Here is an 18,979-nt window from a genome sequence, read left to right as displayed (position 1 = left end):
CATAAATAAAGCAAGAGACAAGTCTAAAGTAAGACGAGATAATGAGGCGAGTTCGGCGGATGATGGCAGACGAGCCCGGTGTGTGTCCTCTGATGCCGAAGGGACATGATGTTATAAGGTTTTTCTGCCCAAAAGAAAAAGAAAAAAAAGTCTGATGAATGCCTTTAAGACGCTATTCGACTGGAGGGTTGTGTTGAAAATATGAAGGTCTCACACCAGCATGTACCAAACATGGCATGGTTTCATCTGATCTTTGATATATTTACTGTGAAATCTTTAGTAGAAGAAGCCATCAGTTGCAGATGAAACCACGTGCAATTTGTTCTGAAAAGTAATCACTTTGAGAATCCAAAATCTTCACCATTAGCAAGGATTGTTCAGGTCGCACGAGTTTGTTTAGAGTGTATGCTTGTAAAATGTTAAAAAGAAAATTTAGCCACGACATTAAGTCCCTCATCATGACGATTCTCCATGAATTTAAACGTTTATACAGTTCAACCGTGTCTGAAATCTCGGCGAACAAGAGGTTACTAGAGCAGAGTTCATTATGAAGTGATAAAGGCTGTCGAGTTATTTTTGGTTAGAATGTGGTGGCAGTACTACATGTCGAAATATACACACTGGCCAAGTACTTGCACTATCTTTATGTGTACTGTAAACCAGTGCACTCGGAGAAGTGCGCGAAATTGGGACACAGCCATGGTCTTCAATCCTCCAGCTAGCTGCTATCCCGCCCTGCTTTGTTTATATAACGAGTCCCTTGGAGGGTGGAGACTTCCAGGATTGATGACCTGAAGTGACAAACCTTGATGTTTCACACAATCACAGCAGAGTGGGCGTGGTCATGGTAAACAAGATTTCCTTCTTCAGAATAAAGTGTTTTCAGTGGGCGGGGCTTAAGCATAACTCCAAGTGTGAATATTGAAATGAAAAGAGAGTTTTGTGCAAACCAACACATACTTGTGAGTAAAACATAGGTTTAAGAAATATTTAAGACTTAAATCAATAGGTGTCTTCAATCAATAGGCTGTGCCACATTCCACCATCTTGGATTTTTGCATAAATATCGCAGGATGCAAGAGAGGGCAACAAGAAATCCCACGCGAGTCAATGTTTTCATTAAATGCCTTTAAAAATCTGGTTCCACAATCGATGTAATTGCGACCGAGAGGTGTGGCTCCGACAGACAATGAGTCATCAACAGTACAGGAATTCGTCACAATCATCTGTAATGAGCCTGGCACACATCCGCGTCTGCTATCTGCCTTGGTAAATACTTGCATTGATTGGCCCCGTAATGAGGCTGTAGGGCTGTGGGTTACTACTAAGAATGTGATTTGTGGTATTTGCTGTGATACTGATTTGTTTACCCTCTGTGGGCAGGACAAATCCATATATCAAGGCCAACCAGAATTGAACATAATGTTTAGCGTGAGCCAGAACCCGTGTGTGTGAACGACCAGCCGCTGCCAGCTGTGGATTGTGTGGGTATTGTCTTCCCTCCGGCTCTTATAACATTCAAAAGCACTCCACAAAGAATGTGGTTTTTTTTGGATGCCTGCACGAGGACAGTCTTGAGAAAAAAGGTGGTTGAGCCACACAAAGGTGACATACTCCCCCACTTTTTTTTAAAAAACAAGCCATAATTCTCAAACCACATGAAAGAAACACTGCTTTAAAATCAACCAACATTACATTTTTTTTACAATTGAATATGAAAAATACAATTTTTTTTAAAAAGCCACACAAAAAACACCACAAAGCGAAACTAACCGTCAATGCCTGAATACTAATAAAGGTCTTTCCTCGCTGTCCCTGAAGAAATTGTGTTGAACTGGTCGACGATTTTGAACTCTTCAATAAGACATCTTGGTGGGATTTCATTGTTCCAAATTGGTTTCAATGTCACCATCCAGCTTCTTTGAAATCCAAATGTGAAAAATGAAGTGTTTTTTGTAAGATAAGCTTTTTGTCAAGTTTCAAAGTCAAGGTCCCCCCGGTATTTCACTTTGTTCGGCCCGCAAGAGCTTAAAAATAAATGATTTTCTTAGGGAAAGTAAACAAAAGAAGATTAGTTTGTTTCCAATTAAAACCATTCCATTATTACAGATTTTTTTCCATGTATTGCTGGGTTAAGGGAATACAATGTAGAAATGATATGGAAATATATCAGTGCCATCATATTGAACTTTTAAAATGTTGTTTTGTTTAAAGTTTTTTGAATAATTTAATTGAATAATTTGATATTAAAAAGGTTGAATTATTTTTTAATTGAATAACTGGATTTGCTTTTGAATAACTGCAATAATAATAAAAACAACAATAATTAATGGTATTTCACACATGTAGTTTGATATTCTTATTCCAATAAACGAAAAATTAAACTTTTTGATAGGATTTGTGGCCTTTAAATTCAATATAAATGAAGCTGAGCTACTTCAAGCCAATCATGCAAAGACAGCATCAGCATAGGAATGTGTCAATTTTGATTCAACGTCTAGAGTTTTAAAAAATCTGACGTTACATTATTACAAAAGAAAAGGGAAGTATTAAATTCCACCACTTTATATTCTGATGACACCGATATACTTGCAAAAATTCTTATAATAATTAAGTATTTATTTTCATATACAGCTACACTGCATGTACACTAAAACAGTTTGCCAAAAATAGGTTCCTAGAAGTAGTTTCTTACATATATGTTAAGTAAAGTTTTAAACAGGTCAATTTAAGGGGCGTAAACTGAACCAGAGAACTTTAGTCGTATTTCTTTGCTGGCAAATGAGGCCAAAATCCATCATAAACTTATAATAATAAAACTGAAAACATCTTATAAATTACCAAAAAATGGCACATTTTAATGTTGGGTTTTATGTTTTCATAAGGCGAAATAAAATGCATGAGCATACCGAGGATTTTAATATGGAGAGGTGGAAGGATTGCTATTTATTTTATCACCCGCCAACTGTGCCTACGTGAGAAGCTTTCACTTTGCAAACATTAAAGAAAAAAAAACCTTGTGTTTTTGTTTCCACACTGGCTTTTGTTTAAATAAAGCAGATTAAGGATTTCAGTGTTTCCAAAATCCATCGCTTATACCTTTTCCAACAAATTCAAAGACAGATTTTCTTTTTTTCCTCTCTCCTCACAGGGATTACTCAGTGAAAGACACAGCTCGGCTTCTTTCAAGCTCACGTATGGATTTCTCCTCGGGTAAGTGTAAAAGCTCTGGTGTTCTCCACTCACCACAGTGCTCAAGCCGTGTTCTTTCACCAGCCGGAGGGAGTTCTGGTAGCAGGAGGTGAGGTCGCTGGTCTCGGTCGAGCCGACGTGACCTCTGGCCACCGGGCCCACAGTGTGAATCACATCTGTCGGAGAGAGATGAAACAGGAAGGGATATATTACATTTGCGCCGCCACACCATGTCGTAGGACAACACGCTTTTCTTTTAAATATGCAATTTAGAGACACAAATCTCTGCCTGGACACCAAACATTTTTACCCCATTTGTCACTCAATGTTTTCTGCCATGAAGCTACTTAATTGAACTGTGACAACAGGAAAACACCAGAATTTAAAAATATAATGTAAAAAAATATATATATATATTTTGATAGATTTTTATTTTTACAACAGAAATAAGTGAAGTGACACAGACACTAAATCATAGTAAAATACCTGTACAAAAAAAACACTCGTGATATTTCTTTTTAGAGCATTTATTGCTTTACTTATTATTATTATTTTACAAACTTACTTGCCCAACTCTTGGGGTCAAGAAGAATGAAAGTGAAAATTCCTTAACAAGTCTACAGTATATGGAATCACATGTTAATCCAGGACATCACTTAATCCTTGTTTTATTTATGGGTCAAGGTGACTAAAAAAACAAATGTGTTTGTGGTATTCCTTGTGTGATCTCTGGGTCAAGGTGAACGACCTCCACCAATGCAGATGTATTTCTACCCTGAGTAAGGATTAACTACTATCAAAATACATAAATAGAAACTTCCTTCGATTTGTTTTTAACTCTGTTCTTCAGTTTTTTATACTTTTGCTCAGATAGACTGACAAACGTTAACATTACCTGCTTATCAGTAGTGGAATATTTATACTCAAATTTAAAGAATATAATTCACTACTGTATGTATACACACACACATACACATATATACACATATATATATATGGCCACGTTTTTTGTTCTTTCCTAAATGGCTTCAAAAGAGACAACCAAAGGCAGGTCTTAAAACTTAGATAGTTAAGAACTCATTTTAGAAAACAAGTAGAAAATTCACTTTCAGTTTCTATTTTGTATTTTGATTCAGCATATATCCATGTAAATGTGCAAGTTCACCACAGAACAATAAAAAGTTCTGGCACATTATTCATTTATGCATCATTTTTCTAAATTCAATATCGTCCACCATTGAATTAACTGGAGCCTGAATGTACTTCAACAAGCCGCACATGAACATATTGTCATTTATTATCTTCAATACATCCACAGTATTGAGTGAATACCATGTGTTGGTTTGTTTGTTTGTTTCTATACGTTCCCTCTTATGTCCATAAACACACACATGTGACATTCTCAGACTGAAGCAGCTACACAAACTGCATAAACACACAATGTATTGATAGTTTAATATCAATTAAATATATGCGACAACAAGACACTTCTGGATGATTTGTTTTTACAAAAAGGCTAATGGCTACATTTAAAATAAATACATAGAAAAACTAGGTGATCCACAATAGTTGTAAAACATCATTTCACATATTTTAAACTTATTTCAGCTCGGTTTGCATCTTTTTTTTTCTTCTCGTCTCTGCTTAATTGGCGAGCTTCTCAAATCCACATTTTGACAGCTGGGACGAGAAATATAAAGACGGGTTTACCACTCAGTTTTGGATTACATTGGAAGAAAATCTAAGCAGCTTGGGAACTGCACAGCATACAATGTGACTATAATGGGTCACATGGCAAATTGTTTTTGCACATAATTCATGAAGTTCTCGACTAAAAGAACAGCCACATGCCAATTAGACTGTGGGCAAGCGCCAACAATGGAGCGCTGGTGGATTCATGAAAATGTAACAGTCCTCGTCTCATCAACGCCAGCGTTGTATCCACTGTCTGTCCACAAAATACATATTAAAAAAAAAACAACCCAATATTTACCTATTGACTAAGACGACACATTAGAAGGAATGCTGGATATTTGCTTTGGAGATGTGATTTATTCCGACAGATGCTTTGGAATCCTACATGTTGAACAGGCCGGCTTCTTCTTGTCTGGCTTTCCACGGCAAAAATCAACATAATTAACTGTTTTCACAAAAACGGGGCTTGCATCAGATGAGAGAAACACTTATTTTCATAAGAAACAAAACAACTAAAATCTTCCAGAGCCTGCAAATCTGTCAAGAATGTGCGTACTAGTTAGTACGTACACTATCCTGACGCACACTAACTTCCAGTGCAGAGAGAAGTATGCGATTTGAGACACAGCAGCAATATTACTTTTCATTTTGTTTCCGATTCTATCAAAAAATATTAAGATATTATTTAGAATTATTTTACATTCAGGTAAAACTCCCTTTTTATTTTCCATTTTGTAGTGACCCAAGTATCACTTTCACATGCTAGTTGGTTAGTGTTTGGTATTATATATTTTACCCCCTATTATGAAATTTCATCACACTTTGATTTTAAAAATGGAACATTTCAATAATGTTGGCTACTTTTCTAACGGCACACACTTGTAACTACAAATGATAGTAAGGCAATATGCTATTTTCTTTACATTTTACAAGCAAGTAGTCAATTTGATTAGTTTTCCTCATAAAAAAGGCTGAAAACATTTTATGTCTGTTCTTTAACCACTAAAAATAAGAAATATTGATTGAAACTCAAGCTCAAACACATAAAGACATTAAAAAGTACAAAATACAGTTTGAAATACAAATTGTTTTTTGTTTTTTTTTCTAAAGTTAAGTTTAACAGACACTTTTTAACTTAGCAAAAGGAAAAAAAATATATAAATAAGTAAATGATTCCTGCAGGAGTCCTTGGCTCCTGCAAGGTCTTGATCTTGTCTGCCGTCTGTGATGTTACTGAAGGAAACAGTATTTTATATGAAAGCCAGAACCAACATTTTTTTCTTCTTTTTATTATGTTACATTTCAAAAAGTGTTGATCCTTTTTGACACTTAATAATGAAATATTGCGCAACTGTATCATTTTGCATTATTACAATGTTATTTTTGACCCTGAGAACGAATCTGAAATAACCCATGAGAAAAAAATGAATAAATAATGCTTGTATTGATCATGAATGAATAAAACATTTTTCAGGAGTCGTTTATTATTCTTTTGACGAATGTGACATCACTAGATGATACATTTTACCTTAAAATCTTAGTTTAGCAATTATTATACAAACATCTCTGCTTAACCTGTATGACAAAACATTGTGTACTTCTAATGATGATAAACTACTATTGATCTATAATAAACCACTTCTTCTAGCTGTTTTTTTGGTGTTGTGATCTACTTTGTTATATATTATCATGCGTTTTAATTTGATCAACAAGCACCAAGACATTTTCTTTTAGAAACGACTACAGCGATTGATTAAAGTGTTACATCACAAACTAATGCGAATAATTCCTTGAAAAAGTAATGACTTTTTCAACTGGTCGTCTTAACTAATACCGACCACAAGTGGGTTGGAAGTGACTGCAGTTTGCACTGTCGACTAGCTAGTCTAGCAACTGTATAATTGAGTGGTTGGCTAAAGGCATACGCTTACTTCAATTGGTAGATGTATGAAATTGAATAATAGTTTATATAATTCATAACACACATAGTTAATCATATAAAATACAGTGTGATCGTTTAATAATATATTTCGATCATGTTGCAGTTGCCTTCCATCATCTGTGCCTTTGAGTATCAGAAGTTTATCAATAGAAAAAGATGAACGTGAAGTGAAAAATGTCAATAATAATGGGTTATATTGATATTTTGACACCGACAACTAACACTGAAGAAAACGACTGTGATCAATCAGTTTAAAATCAGTTTAAATCTTAAGACGCTTCTATGAAACTTATAAAAGTGTGTTCGTTTTCCCCAAAAAATCTGTAAACCAAAAGGAAATTCACCTCTCATACAACACAAATGTCTTAATCGATACACCTGCGATCATTATCAGAACTTTTTCCCTCCTGAAAAATCAGATAAAAATGATTCATTGTTCAGCACAAAAGGTTTGAATTATGGACTGAAAGCGTCTTTGTATTTTAATGTTGACTCTTTTCCAATAATAATAACAAGCAATTTCATGAGGATTGTCAGCTTTTATAAGCAAGAATGAAAGAACAGGATCTAATATGGATAAAGCAACAGATATTAATTTGTTGTTGACCTGTAATGCAATCAGGATCCGCAAAACTTTTGAAGGATTTGTAACGCTGTGGTGGAGCTGGAGCACACTCACTTACAATACATATTATAAGACCAAAATGCAAGTATTTCTGAGTGACTTTCTTCTATAAGAAGATTGTGAATTATTGCAAGACACGGTGGGAGTTTCATCAGATTGAAGCTTCATTGTATTCCATTAAATGCACCGCTGCTGACATAACTCCGGACAAAGAGAAACGTCATAAAAGGAAGTTCTCTTTTTCAGGCATTATCCGACAGGATCCTTCACAGAGCTCTTCTCTTTCAAGACATTACCTTTCCAATTCCCCCAGTTAATTAGCCTCCAATCCTGCAGTGTTCTTCGCAATTTCCTTCAACACAATCTCCTCAGGATTTGTTCAGTGAGGTCTCTCGCTCGGGGCTACAAGGTCAGTTACACAATCCAAGCGGCACAAAGAGATGATTGACATCCTCTGGACTATGGTTTCACGGATCCTTGGACTGACTCACAAAAGAGGGGGAAAAAAAAGAGACTAAAAACTGACGTTATCTAGTGATTTATGAAATAAAAAAATTCTTCACTTGTTATCGAGTTGATGATTTTCTTGGGAAAAGCTCAAGTGGAAAATCAGGCTCAGAATAGATGATGCAATGGCCTCATGACACAGAAATGGAGGGGGTGAACTTTATAGAAAAATCATCTAAAATATTCCACACCTCTCTACCACAAAAGGACCGACTTCAAAAGAGGCCACTTTCTGAGAATCTTGAAAAAAAAAAAAAGAAACATTTGAAAATATCTTTATCCAGAAGAGAAGCTATCGTCCGCTGCTTCAACCGTCTAATCAATCTTTCATTTCCACTCGTCGGCGCCGACTTTAAAGCTTTCATAACACCACACAATTCACCGGAGCTCCTCCGGGAAGATCTACCTCAACGCTTCTTCTCTCACGGGGGCTGCTGCCGGCTCCTGCCAACGACCCCGGAGGCACGACCACGAATGCTGCCAAAGAAAGCTGACCGTGTGATACTATTTTTTTTTTTTAAAGGTAGTTGAACCACAACGTGCCGGAGAATTAATGAGCAGACGGTCGCGATTCAATCCATTGTTTTCCTTTTATGGTTATTCAAAAGCATTGTTCTTTACGGAACACTTTGATAATACATTAGATAGAGCTTTATACACCATATGATTGAATCGATTACAGACAATTAACTCAATATGGACACACATCGGACCTAAATATATCAAAAGTCATGCTTTCTCAATATTGTTCAATCTTATGGGTATATTTTAACTTTAAATCTTACCTACTTTTAGGCCAATTTTGAACCAATTTAGTAAATTTAATCAGGTCTGTGTCAAGAAACATTTAATTCTACCACATGAAAAACACAATGTATGAATATCTTGTGTCATTATTTTATATTTTAATGGTTTTAATTTTGGTTTATTTCTACTATGTTTACATTAACCATGATTTTATTGGGTATTTATTGGAATTGTCTCAACATAATTTGTGTTTGAGAAAATACATTGGTAAACAGAAAAGACTACTGCTAGGCTACTGGAGGTGTGACACTTAAAATAGGAAATAAACTGCAATATTTTAAACAACTTTTAATAATTTTGGACTTTAAAAGTTTTTTTTTTAAAAGAGTAGCACATGATTCTATTTTAACTTAAACCTTGTGTCATCTCTGGGTCAAGGTGACCCAGTGGCTCAAAAAAAAAAAAAGTGTTTGAGGTATCCCTTGTCATGTTTCAGGGTCAAGGAGAACGACCTCCGCCACTGCATATTCATTTTTGGAAGCCAGGGAGGTCGGCCATCGGGTCACCTTGACCCAGAGATAACACAACGGTTAATGTGGTTATTTCTTTGTATTCAAGAATGCAACCAACTTAATGCATATTTCTTAATTTCAAGTATATTTAAACCGCTCTGGCTTCCCACACTTGCTAAGGAAGGACTTATCATGCGACAGGACTTCACTTAAGTATCTTCTTTATTTTCTTTTCAAAAGGTGTAGACGAAGTAAGGTGAAAAATCTTTAACCAATCAATAATTAAAAACACAATTCTTCTAGATAAGTTCAACAGAAACTTAGTCCTACGTCTTAATGTTTTATATTAACTACTTTTTAAACAGAAATGTACCATACATATTTTACATTGGTAGTTTTATTTTAAGCCCTTGGCATTTAACCACAATTTAAGAATAAAAATAAAAGTTTTAATGAAAAATGGACCACTTTCGTCCAATCGTCGCAAACAAATAAACTGTAAATGACCAACAACTTAAACTGCACTTCAGCAGGAATACAAACACAAATAATATTAACTAAAGCTCAGCACAATTTACACAAGTCCTCAGCAACACAGCTAGAAAGTGCGATTAAATCCACTCCACTGAGTCACACAAGCCTACCAGTAGCCTCCTTGGTTTCGGTCCTTTTTCCATTGGTTTTATTCTGTGCTTTCTTTCTTTTTTGTTTCTTGCTACTGCTGTTAATCACTTCACCTGTCGAGGCTCTGCAGTCATCTGACATCAGTGGCCACACCTCCAGCTTCACTTAACTAGACAGTAGGTGAGTCATGCCGGGGTGAGTGGGTGTATGTGGTTTCTCATTCTTATTATTTTTTTCCACTCTACTTTTACAAAAGTGTGGGTACCAATGCTGTATGTAATGTATTATATTGGTGCCGATACTGACTATGCACCCATCACTCTACATTCGCCTGGCAAAGCCTCTCATGCATGCAGTCTCACAATAATACAGACAAAACAAAACTCAACAAAAGTTTGGCCAAAAGATTATACTGGCAGAATACAACTCAAAATAAGTGTGTTACTATGGAAATGCATCCAAAGTTATTTTAATATTTCATATTCATGTGTTGTTCCGGGCACTTTTTAAGCAGTTTTAAAAGTAACTAATTTTGTGCACTAATGAGAACATTGAACGCTAGTTAATGAACTAGTTCATATTTTGGACGAACGTAAGCTGTACGTACTGTATTTTGCCTGAATTGCAAACATGTCTATCCATTCATCTTCGTCCAGTAGTTTGCCAGATTTCTTTTTAATTTTATATCCCCAGGGTCACTTAATGTCATAGTACTTTATTAATCTTATTTTAATTACATATATTTAATGTATTCTAATATTTACTTAATCCACAACAACACACAACATCCCTGTGTTCCATGTATTTTATTGTTTCTGTTATGACTATGAAATCTGATGCTTAACCATTCTGTGATCTCAGGGTCAAGGTGACCCGGTAGCCTGAAAACAAATGTGTTTGTAGTATCCCTTGTGTTACCTCTGGGTCAACTGAAATACATATGCAGTGGTGGAGGTCGTTCACCTTAACTCAGAGACAAAACAAGGGATATTTGTTCAGGCTTTTCCTTGAATTTCTTGAACTCCTGTGTTGTTCTCAGTATTATCTCGATCTTTAAAGTATGTACTTTTTTGAGTATTGTTTTGATTGTTTAAGCGCTTTGTGACCCTGGTCTTGAAAAGCGCTATATAAATAAATATTACTTACTTACTCACTTACTTACCTTTAACACATTTTTGTTTTTTTTCGGGCTTTTGGGTCACCTTGACCCTGAAAATGAAGAGCCTGTAGTAACATAATAGAAAAATAACTGTGAACTAGTTTATTCTTGGATCAGTAAACTTAAGAACATTTTGAATTACCATGAACTAAACTAGTTCATTTAATAAAATTGAAATGAACTTTCCCAACATCACAACTCTATTGGATATAAGAAGAAAGCAGAGAAAGAACTTGGATATAACTTTGACTAAATACTGTATCACTTGATTCTGACAGATTCATCGGATATACTGCGAACAAAAACAAACTCAATATCACTACAGAAAAAACAAAGTTAAGGACCCGATTGTCTCATTAAGTGTAGCACAAAAAATTAAGTCGCATTCACCAGCGACTCTATGCGTCTTCCCGATGGTTGACAAAACGACTCGTGGGAAAAAGCAACTCAAACAATAAATCCATGAACACCCTCTTCACATACCATTAGCGCGGACGTTTCAAAGTCCTTGACAACATCACCAGGAGACGTTATTATAACTCCCGCAAACAAAAAGTGCGGCTCGTCCTCGGTGGCCGTCAGCCACCGCTGCTTGAATCCTAATGCCACAATACCAACAACGTCGCTTCCACGTCCTTCGCTAATTAATGGCATTTTGGCGTGATTGCCGGCTTGGACCTCTTGAAGCGTCCCTTACCAGGTCGTCGGGGATAACACGGTAAAAAGCGAAACCGCCCACGCCACACCGTTGTCATGGTGACAGTTATGGTTGAGACCCCCTCCATCTACCTTTCTTTGCTAACCGGGAATCAGGTCTAAATGTGGAGCTTTTCACGGAAACAGGAAAGATCCGCCGCTAGCCAAGAAGATACAGTTGTTTGTGCTTTAATAGCATCCCTTCTTCAAAAATGTATTAGGAGCGTCTCAGTGATTATTCATACATCTGGCTTTCAAAGAGCTTTTCTGTTGCGAGTGTCATTGAGATTCTGTCACACTTTAACGGGCAAAAGGGCGAAGTGTAAGACGGAAGTTAAAAAAAGGGATGGTGACAGCGCATCACGCACACTTGCAACGTCGCAGGGATGGATTCCTCAAAAGGACGGATGATAATTCCAGGAAGGAGTTGATGGAGATTAAAGTTAACTTCGGTTATTTAGTCAACATTGCAGCGGTTTTCACGGCTAGCTTGTTTAACCAATAGTATCCCAAAGTTGTTAAAATGCTATGACAATGCCAAATCAACAACATGTTTTGTAACAGTCACATTTTATTCTTCGTTTTTAGAAGTTTTTTTTTTTTTTTGGATGATTCTAAATGGAACAGGGAAAGTTAGCATCAGCAGTTCACACTATTACTTTTCCTTTCATACCCTTTTAAATACAGATAAAACTCCACAATATGACCAAAATGAAACAATATCTTGCCCCACATTTTGCTGAATATTTCAGTTTGGAGTGTTTTGAGATACATTTTAAATATTCAGATAACCAAATAGGGCTGGGACCCTTTAAATTCACTTAGGTGAAATTTTCGGTGTCACCCAGAACATATATCCATCCTGTTGAAGGACACACGGTAAGACAAACCTCTACAGACAATATAAACCCGGAAAGACGGCAGCCTGAATTGACTAAATCAGATTTATTTTTCCCCCCCATGCGACCTATATCTGATCTTTTAATGAAGGTCTTATTGTTTTTTTTCTCCAATTTGCGACTCAGGCCTTTTTGGATAGGAGTTGAAACAACCAGGTTGCATATGACCTCCACATCATCAAGCGCTCACACACATCCATTATGTTTTTATTGTCATGTGGATATTATTATTCATATAAATCTGTGTCAGAGAAGCGACTCACGTCTGAATCCCACAACTGTTGGCCAAACGTTTGGCCATATGCACACAATGACCCACGAAATGCCGTGGACAAAAACGTGGATATGTTTCTTGTATACAGTTTCCTTAAAGGGCACCTAACGTGGAAACTTAACTCTCCTGACTCACATGTTTCAAATTGTAAAGTCTTCTTCTCCAAGATGCAGTAAGTCCCTCATCATGACCATGTTTTCAACTTATTACTTTATAAAGTTTTCCCTTGTCTGAAATCTCAGCGAAACAAAAAGTTACGAGAGCGAAATTCATTATAACAAAATAATGGAAATACGCCCTGCTTTGTTTATACAATGAGTCCGTTGGACATGGAGACTACCAGGATTGATGACGCGTAGTAACAGAATTTATAGTTTGACCAATAACAGCAGAGTGGGTGTGGTTATGGTAAACAAGATTTAATCTCCAGAAAATGGGCTTTCAGTGGGCGGGGCTAAAGCACATTTTCTAAATTAATTTAATAGAAAGTTTTGTACAAACATACACATACTGAAAAGTGCGATAAATTAACTGAAATCACAGTTTAGTTGGCCTTTAAAATGGAATTCTGTGATCGTGCTAGCTCTGGTAGGACAGTAACTTTAACGCCCGACTGCTAGCGTCAATGTTTACTTCCGAAAAAACCCTGTTCGCTGTGTGTGTCGTTGTTGTGATCTTGAATGTCTACAGTTAAGACTGGAGACACATACAAGTCGCATTTGATTCCAAACGTGAATCAGAATTGAGCCTAAAAGACGTCAGGTCTCTTGTAGGAGACAATTCATACCAGAAAGATATTCCCTCGAACTGGAATTGGATCTTACTTACAGACCGCAAGACTAATCAAAAGAGCCAAACGTTTTTTTCATATCATTACTTATAAACTCCAGCAAAAAATACTGTTTAAACTTACAAAGACTTCTCTTTTTTTCTCAACAGCAACTTTTAAAAAAAAAACCTCCAAACAGATGGATCGGTTCAGACCTCAGAACCCAACCTCTACACAGGTCTACCCACAGGGATCCACTGGACAACATTACTGTTTCCAACTGGACTACAAGTATAATGGATCTGTCACGGTGATCGAACTGTACACGTGTTGGTTACGGCAACACAAACGAGAACACACCGGCGCTCAATTTCTCTCCTGCTGTAAAAAAAAGAAAAGTTAATAGAGAAACGTGGGAGGCTCATATTTTAAAGAAACGGTAAGGTGTGTTGGTGTCGGGCCGTTGAGTTAGTATCCATTGGCAGCGGACTGAAGGACACGAGCAGAGGTGGCGTGATGATTGCTCTGCTGTAGGAAATGCCCCTGGTGGAGTCTGGAGGGACGGCGAGCTCCGAGTTAAAAAAAAAAAAACAGAGTGAGAAAGTCACTGAGCAGCACCACCAGCTGTTTCCACCGATGTGGGCTTTCCATAACACTCCGTTCAGCCTGAATAAGCTGCCAGGTGACACTGCTGTCGACGAGTCCTTCTGCTCTTTCCTCTTGTTTTGTGTGAATACAAGAGGCGACAAATCCACAGGTCGAATTAAGCACAAAGAAGACGAGTTCCTTTTTTTTTAGAAGCCGTGAGATAGTATTTGAAAAGAGAATGAATTCAGAGGATCATCACCGTCCTTTTTTTTTTTTTTGTATCGTTTCATGAATAAAATACAATAAGAAAAAGTCGAAACCTGGCAGAGCCTCGGTGTGGTCTTTCATGTCGGCGACTTAAGAAGTTCTGTGATTTCAGCCGCATCTCATCATTCCTGTGATTAGGGCAGCGAGCAGACCGACATCACAATCCTACAGGGGGTCCTTGAGCCGGCGATTCATGAAACTTTCAAAATGTCTGAGAGGTTCAATCTCTCTTTCTCACGAGGTAGTGAAGACGCTGCTGCAGGGCGAGAGCGACGCTGACGTGGCCTTCACTGATTCTATTATGTGGCTTTTTTCAATGAAGACGTAGATGGATTTCACGCAGTGACATCAAAGATTTTTTTTTATCCAGGACCAATTTTCCAAATGACGTGCAGCGATTACAGAGTCACAATATGATTATTACCAAAACAAACCTGTGTAGCTGGGAGACCACAGTGTAGCCATGACTACATGTATTTTTCTTTTAAATAAAAATGACATTTTCTACTCCATTTTTTAAGCTTGGTTAACAACAAACTACGACGATCCACTCGAAACATTCCGGTCATAAATAAAACTATTCATTATATATGACTGTAACACAAAACTACCGTATTTTTTACGCTATATATTTTTAAACAGTTATACCTCTTTTCAATTAAAATGTTTTATTTCATTTCATGATATTTTTTTTAAAGAAATATATGTTTGTGGGTAAAAATCAAAATATATGTTTGAAAAAAACTAGTTAAAAAGTAATTTTCCAGCAATAAATACATATATAATAAGTATATATATATAAGTAAGCAACTTCAAGCAATGTACTATTTAAAAATGTATTTATTTGTTCTATTTATATATATTTTACACTATTTTTTACTTATTTATATTTATATTTATACTTTTATATACATTGATTATATGCAATATTTAAAACATTTATTTATTCTGTTTGTATTATATTGCACTATTTATAACTTATTAATATTTATATTTATACAATCACCCTATGCTGTGTTTTTTAAACGGTTGCCATTTTTCACTGCTGTGTTCTTCTGTGAAATGACAATAAAAACAAGTCTAAAGTCCAAAGTAAGTTAGTAAGTAATATTTGCAGAGAGCTTTTCTAGACCACGGTCAGATGTAAGGATCGGGGAAATGTGAGTTCTTCTACTAGAGCGGGTCAGAATTCTCAGTATGTCTATAAACTCTTGTCTTTGTTTCAGATTATTTAGCTGTGATTGATTTATTATCCATTTGTTATCCTTTATTTCATCATCCATGTGATCTACAACATTAACTTGAAGAAAGCAGATGCTTGTAGATTCTAAAATTAAATAAATAAAACGTTATTTATTCATCGCACAATAAAAATAGGGTCATAAACATGTAAAAAAAAAGAAAGTTGGAGACAAAAACAGCGCAGGTGCCATCAATAACCGGGAAACTCCAATATTTTATGAGTCGGTAACATAAAGAAAAACAGAGAAGGGGGGGATTTTACTGCTAAAAGAAATAATGAAAAAAATACTTTTCTCCGGGCGGATACTTCTGAATTCTTATCACTCTAATAGACGGAACGAGAGGGAGACGCCGACGTGATGTTTTAAAAAATAATTGATCTCGGAGGTGTCAGACACGAAAGCAAAAATACTCGTCTCAGGCCGAGTGTGTTTAACCAGGAATAAATATTAAATCAAAATTCAAATCTCACTATTCTAGAAGCGCCTGTTTGTTTTTTTTGTAATGAAACTAGTTACGATAACAAGATCCGGCTTTCATTGTGGTGGTTGACACCCCCCCCCCCTTCCCTCTTTCCACGGAGGTAGAAAACACATGACATTTAGGTTCACAAGATCCAATTTTTAGATGGCCCAATTATCACTTGGCTCTCGAATCCAGCGTGCCACTCATTACTCACCTATTCAGCCTCTGCAGTATAATTACAAGATTAATCACACAAAAACTATCTCCTACACCAGCGGGCCATCTGCCTGGGAGAAGCTGCCAGAGTGATTCAATGAGGCTAATTGGTTCTGTGTTTGCTGTTTACCTTAGGATTACCACAGTTAGTTATAGATTCCAGCAGTAATTATCGCTCCCGTGTTACGATACGTTTTTTTTCGGTAACATATTGTCGTGGAGAAGTTGTTGCGGAGAAGAACAAGTTGCCGTTTTTTTTTTTTTTTTTCCACCACTCGCTATTTCACCAGGAAAGTTTTGTGGGGGAAAAAATAATGGAGATGTCGGAGCATTGTAAACTGCTCTGATATGAGCCTTTTTTTCTGTGTGTGTGTGGGAACATAGCTCAGAACAGCGGCAGCAGCACAATTCCGAACAATATTACATCTATCCCTGCATCACCTGTGGGCACTTTGCCGGCTCCGAATGTGACCTCGGAGAAATGACAGAAGAATGACAACAGTGGGCCTATTTTTTTTCGACAGAAATTTCAGAGCTGAGGTCTGGCCCCCATTACGGTTCCATCTGTGAGCGTCGCCGGAGCCGCCCTCTTATCCAAGTGCGTCTCTCCGTACCCGGGGTAGGGATTTCTAGGGGCCGTGAATATGGTTCATTCTACCATCACTTTCACAAGACTGATGGAATATCTGTGCCTTTCGCTCATGCTTGTCTCAGGGTGTGGTAGTTACTCTGAGAGGACGGTCGTGGAGACATGTTACGAACAGAGAGGGGAGTGTTTGACGAGTGTATTTCATATAATTACAGCTTAAATAAATGGATTTAATAGATTTCCCAAACCTTAGTTTAAAGCGACAAAGTTCCAACTTTCTACTCACCCTCGTGTCGACTAAGGGTTGGGTTTATTTTCGAAGTAATCTGTTCTTTTTTAGAGTTATAGACAAAAATGTATGTTCATTTTATTGTATCATCTAGTGCTGAGTTTTCATCGCCTTCATCCAAAAAGACACTCAAAAACATCCAAATACCTCCATACTGCTCGTATGTAAAGTCCATCTTGTGCATTTTAAGATTGTTTGTAACGAAAGTTTAAAGAATAAAACAATCGAAAATGAATGAAGTTTGAATTTTTGGTTAAACTAACCTTTTAAGATATAAAACACTAAGAACAGGGATATCGATAAAGAGAGTAAGATAAATGTTTTTGGATAGGCTTTAAAAGGATTGAACATATTTCTGTTTTCACTCTTGATCGCATTTACTGTATGTATTTTTATTTTTGTGATATAGCATTTCATCTCTGCAACTTATGGTTTTTTCAAAAACTTTAATGGGAAAAGCTAAAAAGTAAACATAAACCAATATTTTTGTGGCAAAATGTTTCTCTAATAGTTGTATGTGGAGGTTAGAAAAGGTTTAATTCATAAATATATATAAACAATAGGCTTAAAATCATAAAAAGGTACTTTGTAAAAATGTAATTACATTAAAAAACATATTAAAAAATCAATTAAGCTGCATGAATCTACGTAGTATTTCATTTTAATATATATATATAATAGGTAAAACATTGGTTTTAACCACTGACCCTGAATGCATCATCAGTGGTTTCAATGTATTGTAAGTTTTTAATATTTGTAACTAAATATATGTTTGTTTTATCAGCAAAATGTGAGCAAAAGTAGTTTAACTTTAATTATCAACTTTTTTTCCCCCATAATATTCAGGGCTTACTGAGCAACATAATAAGATGTTATAGCTTTTCAAATCCCAACAGCCGATTTGAAACGGTGTCAATGGGACTATAAAGGGGGGAATGTTCGGAAAACCAATTTAACAACGCAGTAGCAACTGAGCGAGAACACTGCCAACAGAAATATAAACATAACCTCCTTGGCAGAGGCAACTGTAGGTCAATTGGAGCCGCTTTAATGTTTACCAACACATCAATACAAAAAACGACTGTCGGACGAATCAACAAAAAGCGAAACAACCGTAAGCTCGGTTGGGTCACGATTCAAGACGCGGGAGGGAATGAAGGTGGAAACCAGGACACGGGAAGGCGAGAGATTCACATGCTAAGAACACGAGCGCAGAAGAGAGTGCAGCCGCGTCTCAGCAGGAAGCTGCTGATCGAACAGGTGGAAGACACAGGAGGGCAAGAAGATCAACGGCAACACAAGAGAGACTCTTCAAAATAAAACAGGAAGCTACAGAAAATAAAGAAAACAATCATAAAAAATATTATTTAATCTGTATGATACAAAAGACACTAGGAATAATATAATAACCAATAATACTACATGATGTTGACAAATGTATTACAAAATAACACCTAAGTCTGATCAAATATTATTTAGTTTATTTGTTTTTGGGATTATGATATTGCTGTCCTCGATGAGTGTCAATCCAAATTAAACGCCAAACAATATTCACTTTAAAATGAACTTAAAAAGTTGCAAAAACTGGTAAAGCAGCAATAAATATATTGGCATGTAGGTTTAATAAAACGTAAGTGTTATAGTGGATGAAAATAATGTTTTTTATAGATAAGTGGTTTTCA

The 18,979-nt window shown here is 36.4% G+C and overlaps 1 protein-coding gene across 2 annotated transcripts in view; it reads right to left on the bottom strand.

The window, feature by feature from the left end:
* Nucleotides 1–18,979, bottom strand: part of macrod2 (mono-ADP ribosylhydrolase 2) — a 577,216-nt gene that overhangs the window by 190,687 nt on the left and 367,550 nt on the right. For both annotated transcript variants that reach the window (XM_087802705.1, XM_087802704.1), the window contains exon 6: nucleotides 3,247–3,368. In XM_087802705.1, coding sequence (XP_087658831.1) covers nucleotides 3,247–3,368 — 122 coding nt within the window. The remainder of the gene's footprint in view (nucleotides 1–3,246; nucleotides 3,369–18,979) is intronic.

This window comes from Callionymus lyra, chromosome 11 (assembly GCF_982586985.1).
Source record: "Callionymus lyra chromosome 11, fCalLyr1.hap1.1, whole genome shotgun sequence".
In the NCBI taxonomy this organism is placed as follows: domain Eukaryota; kingdom Metazoa; phylum Chordata; class Actinopteri; order Syngnathiformes; family Callionymidae; genus Callionymus; species Callionymus lyra.
This window is presented reverse-complemented; position numbering and strand designations above follow the sequence as displayed.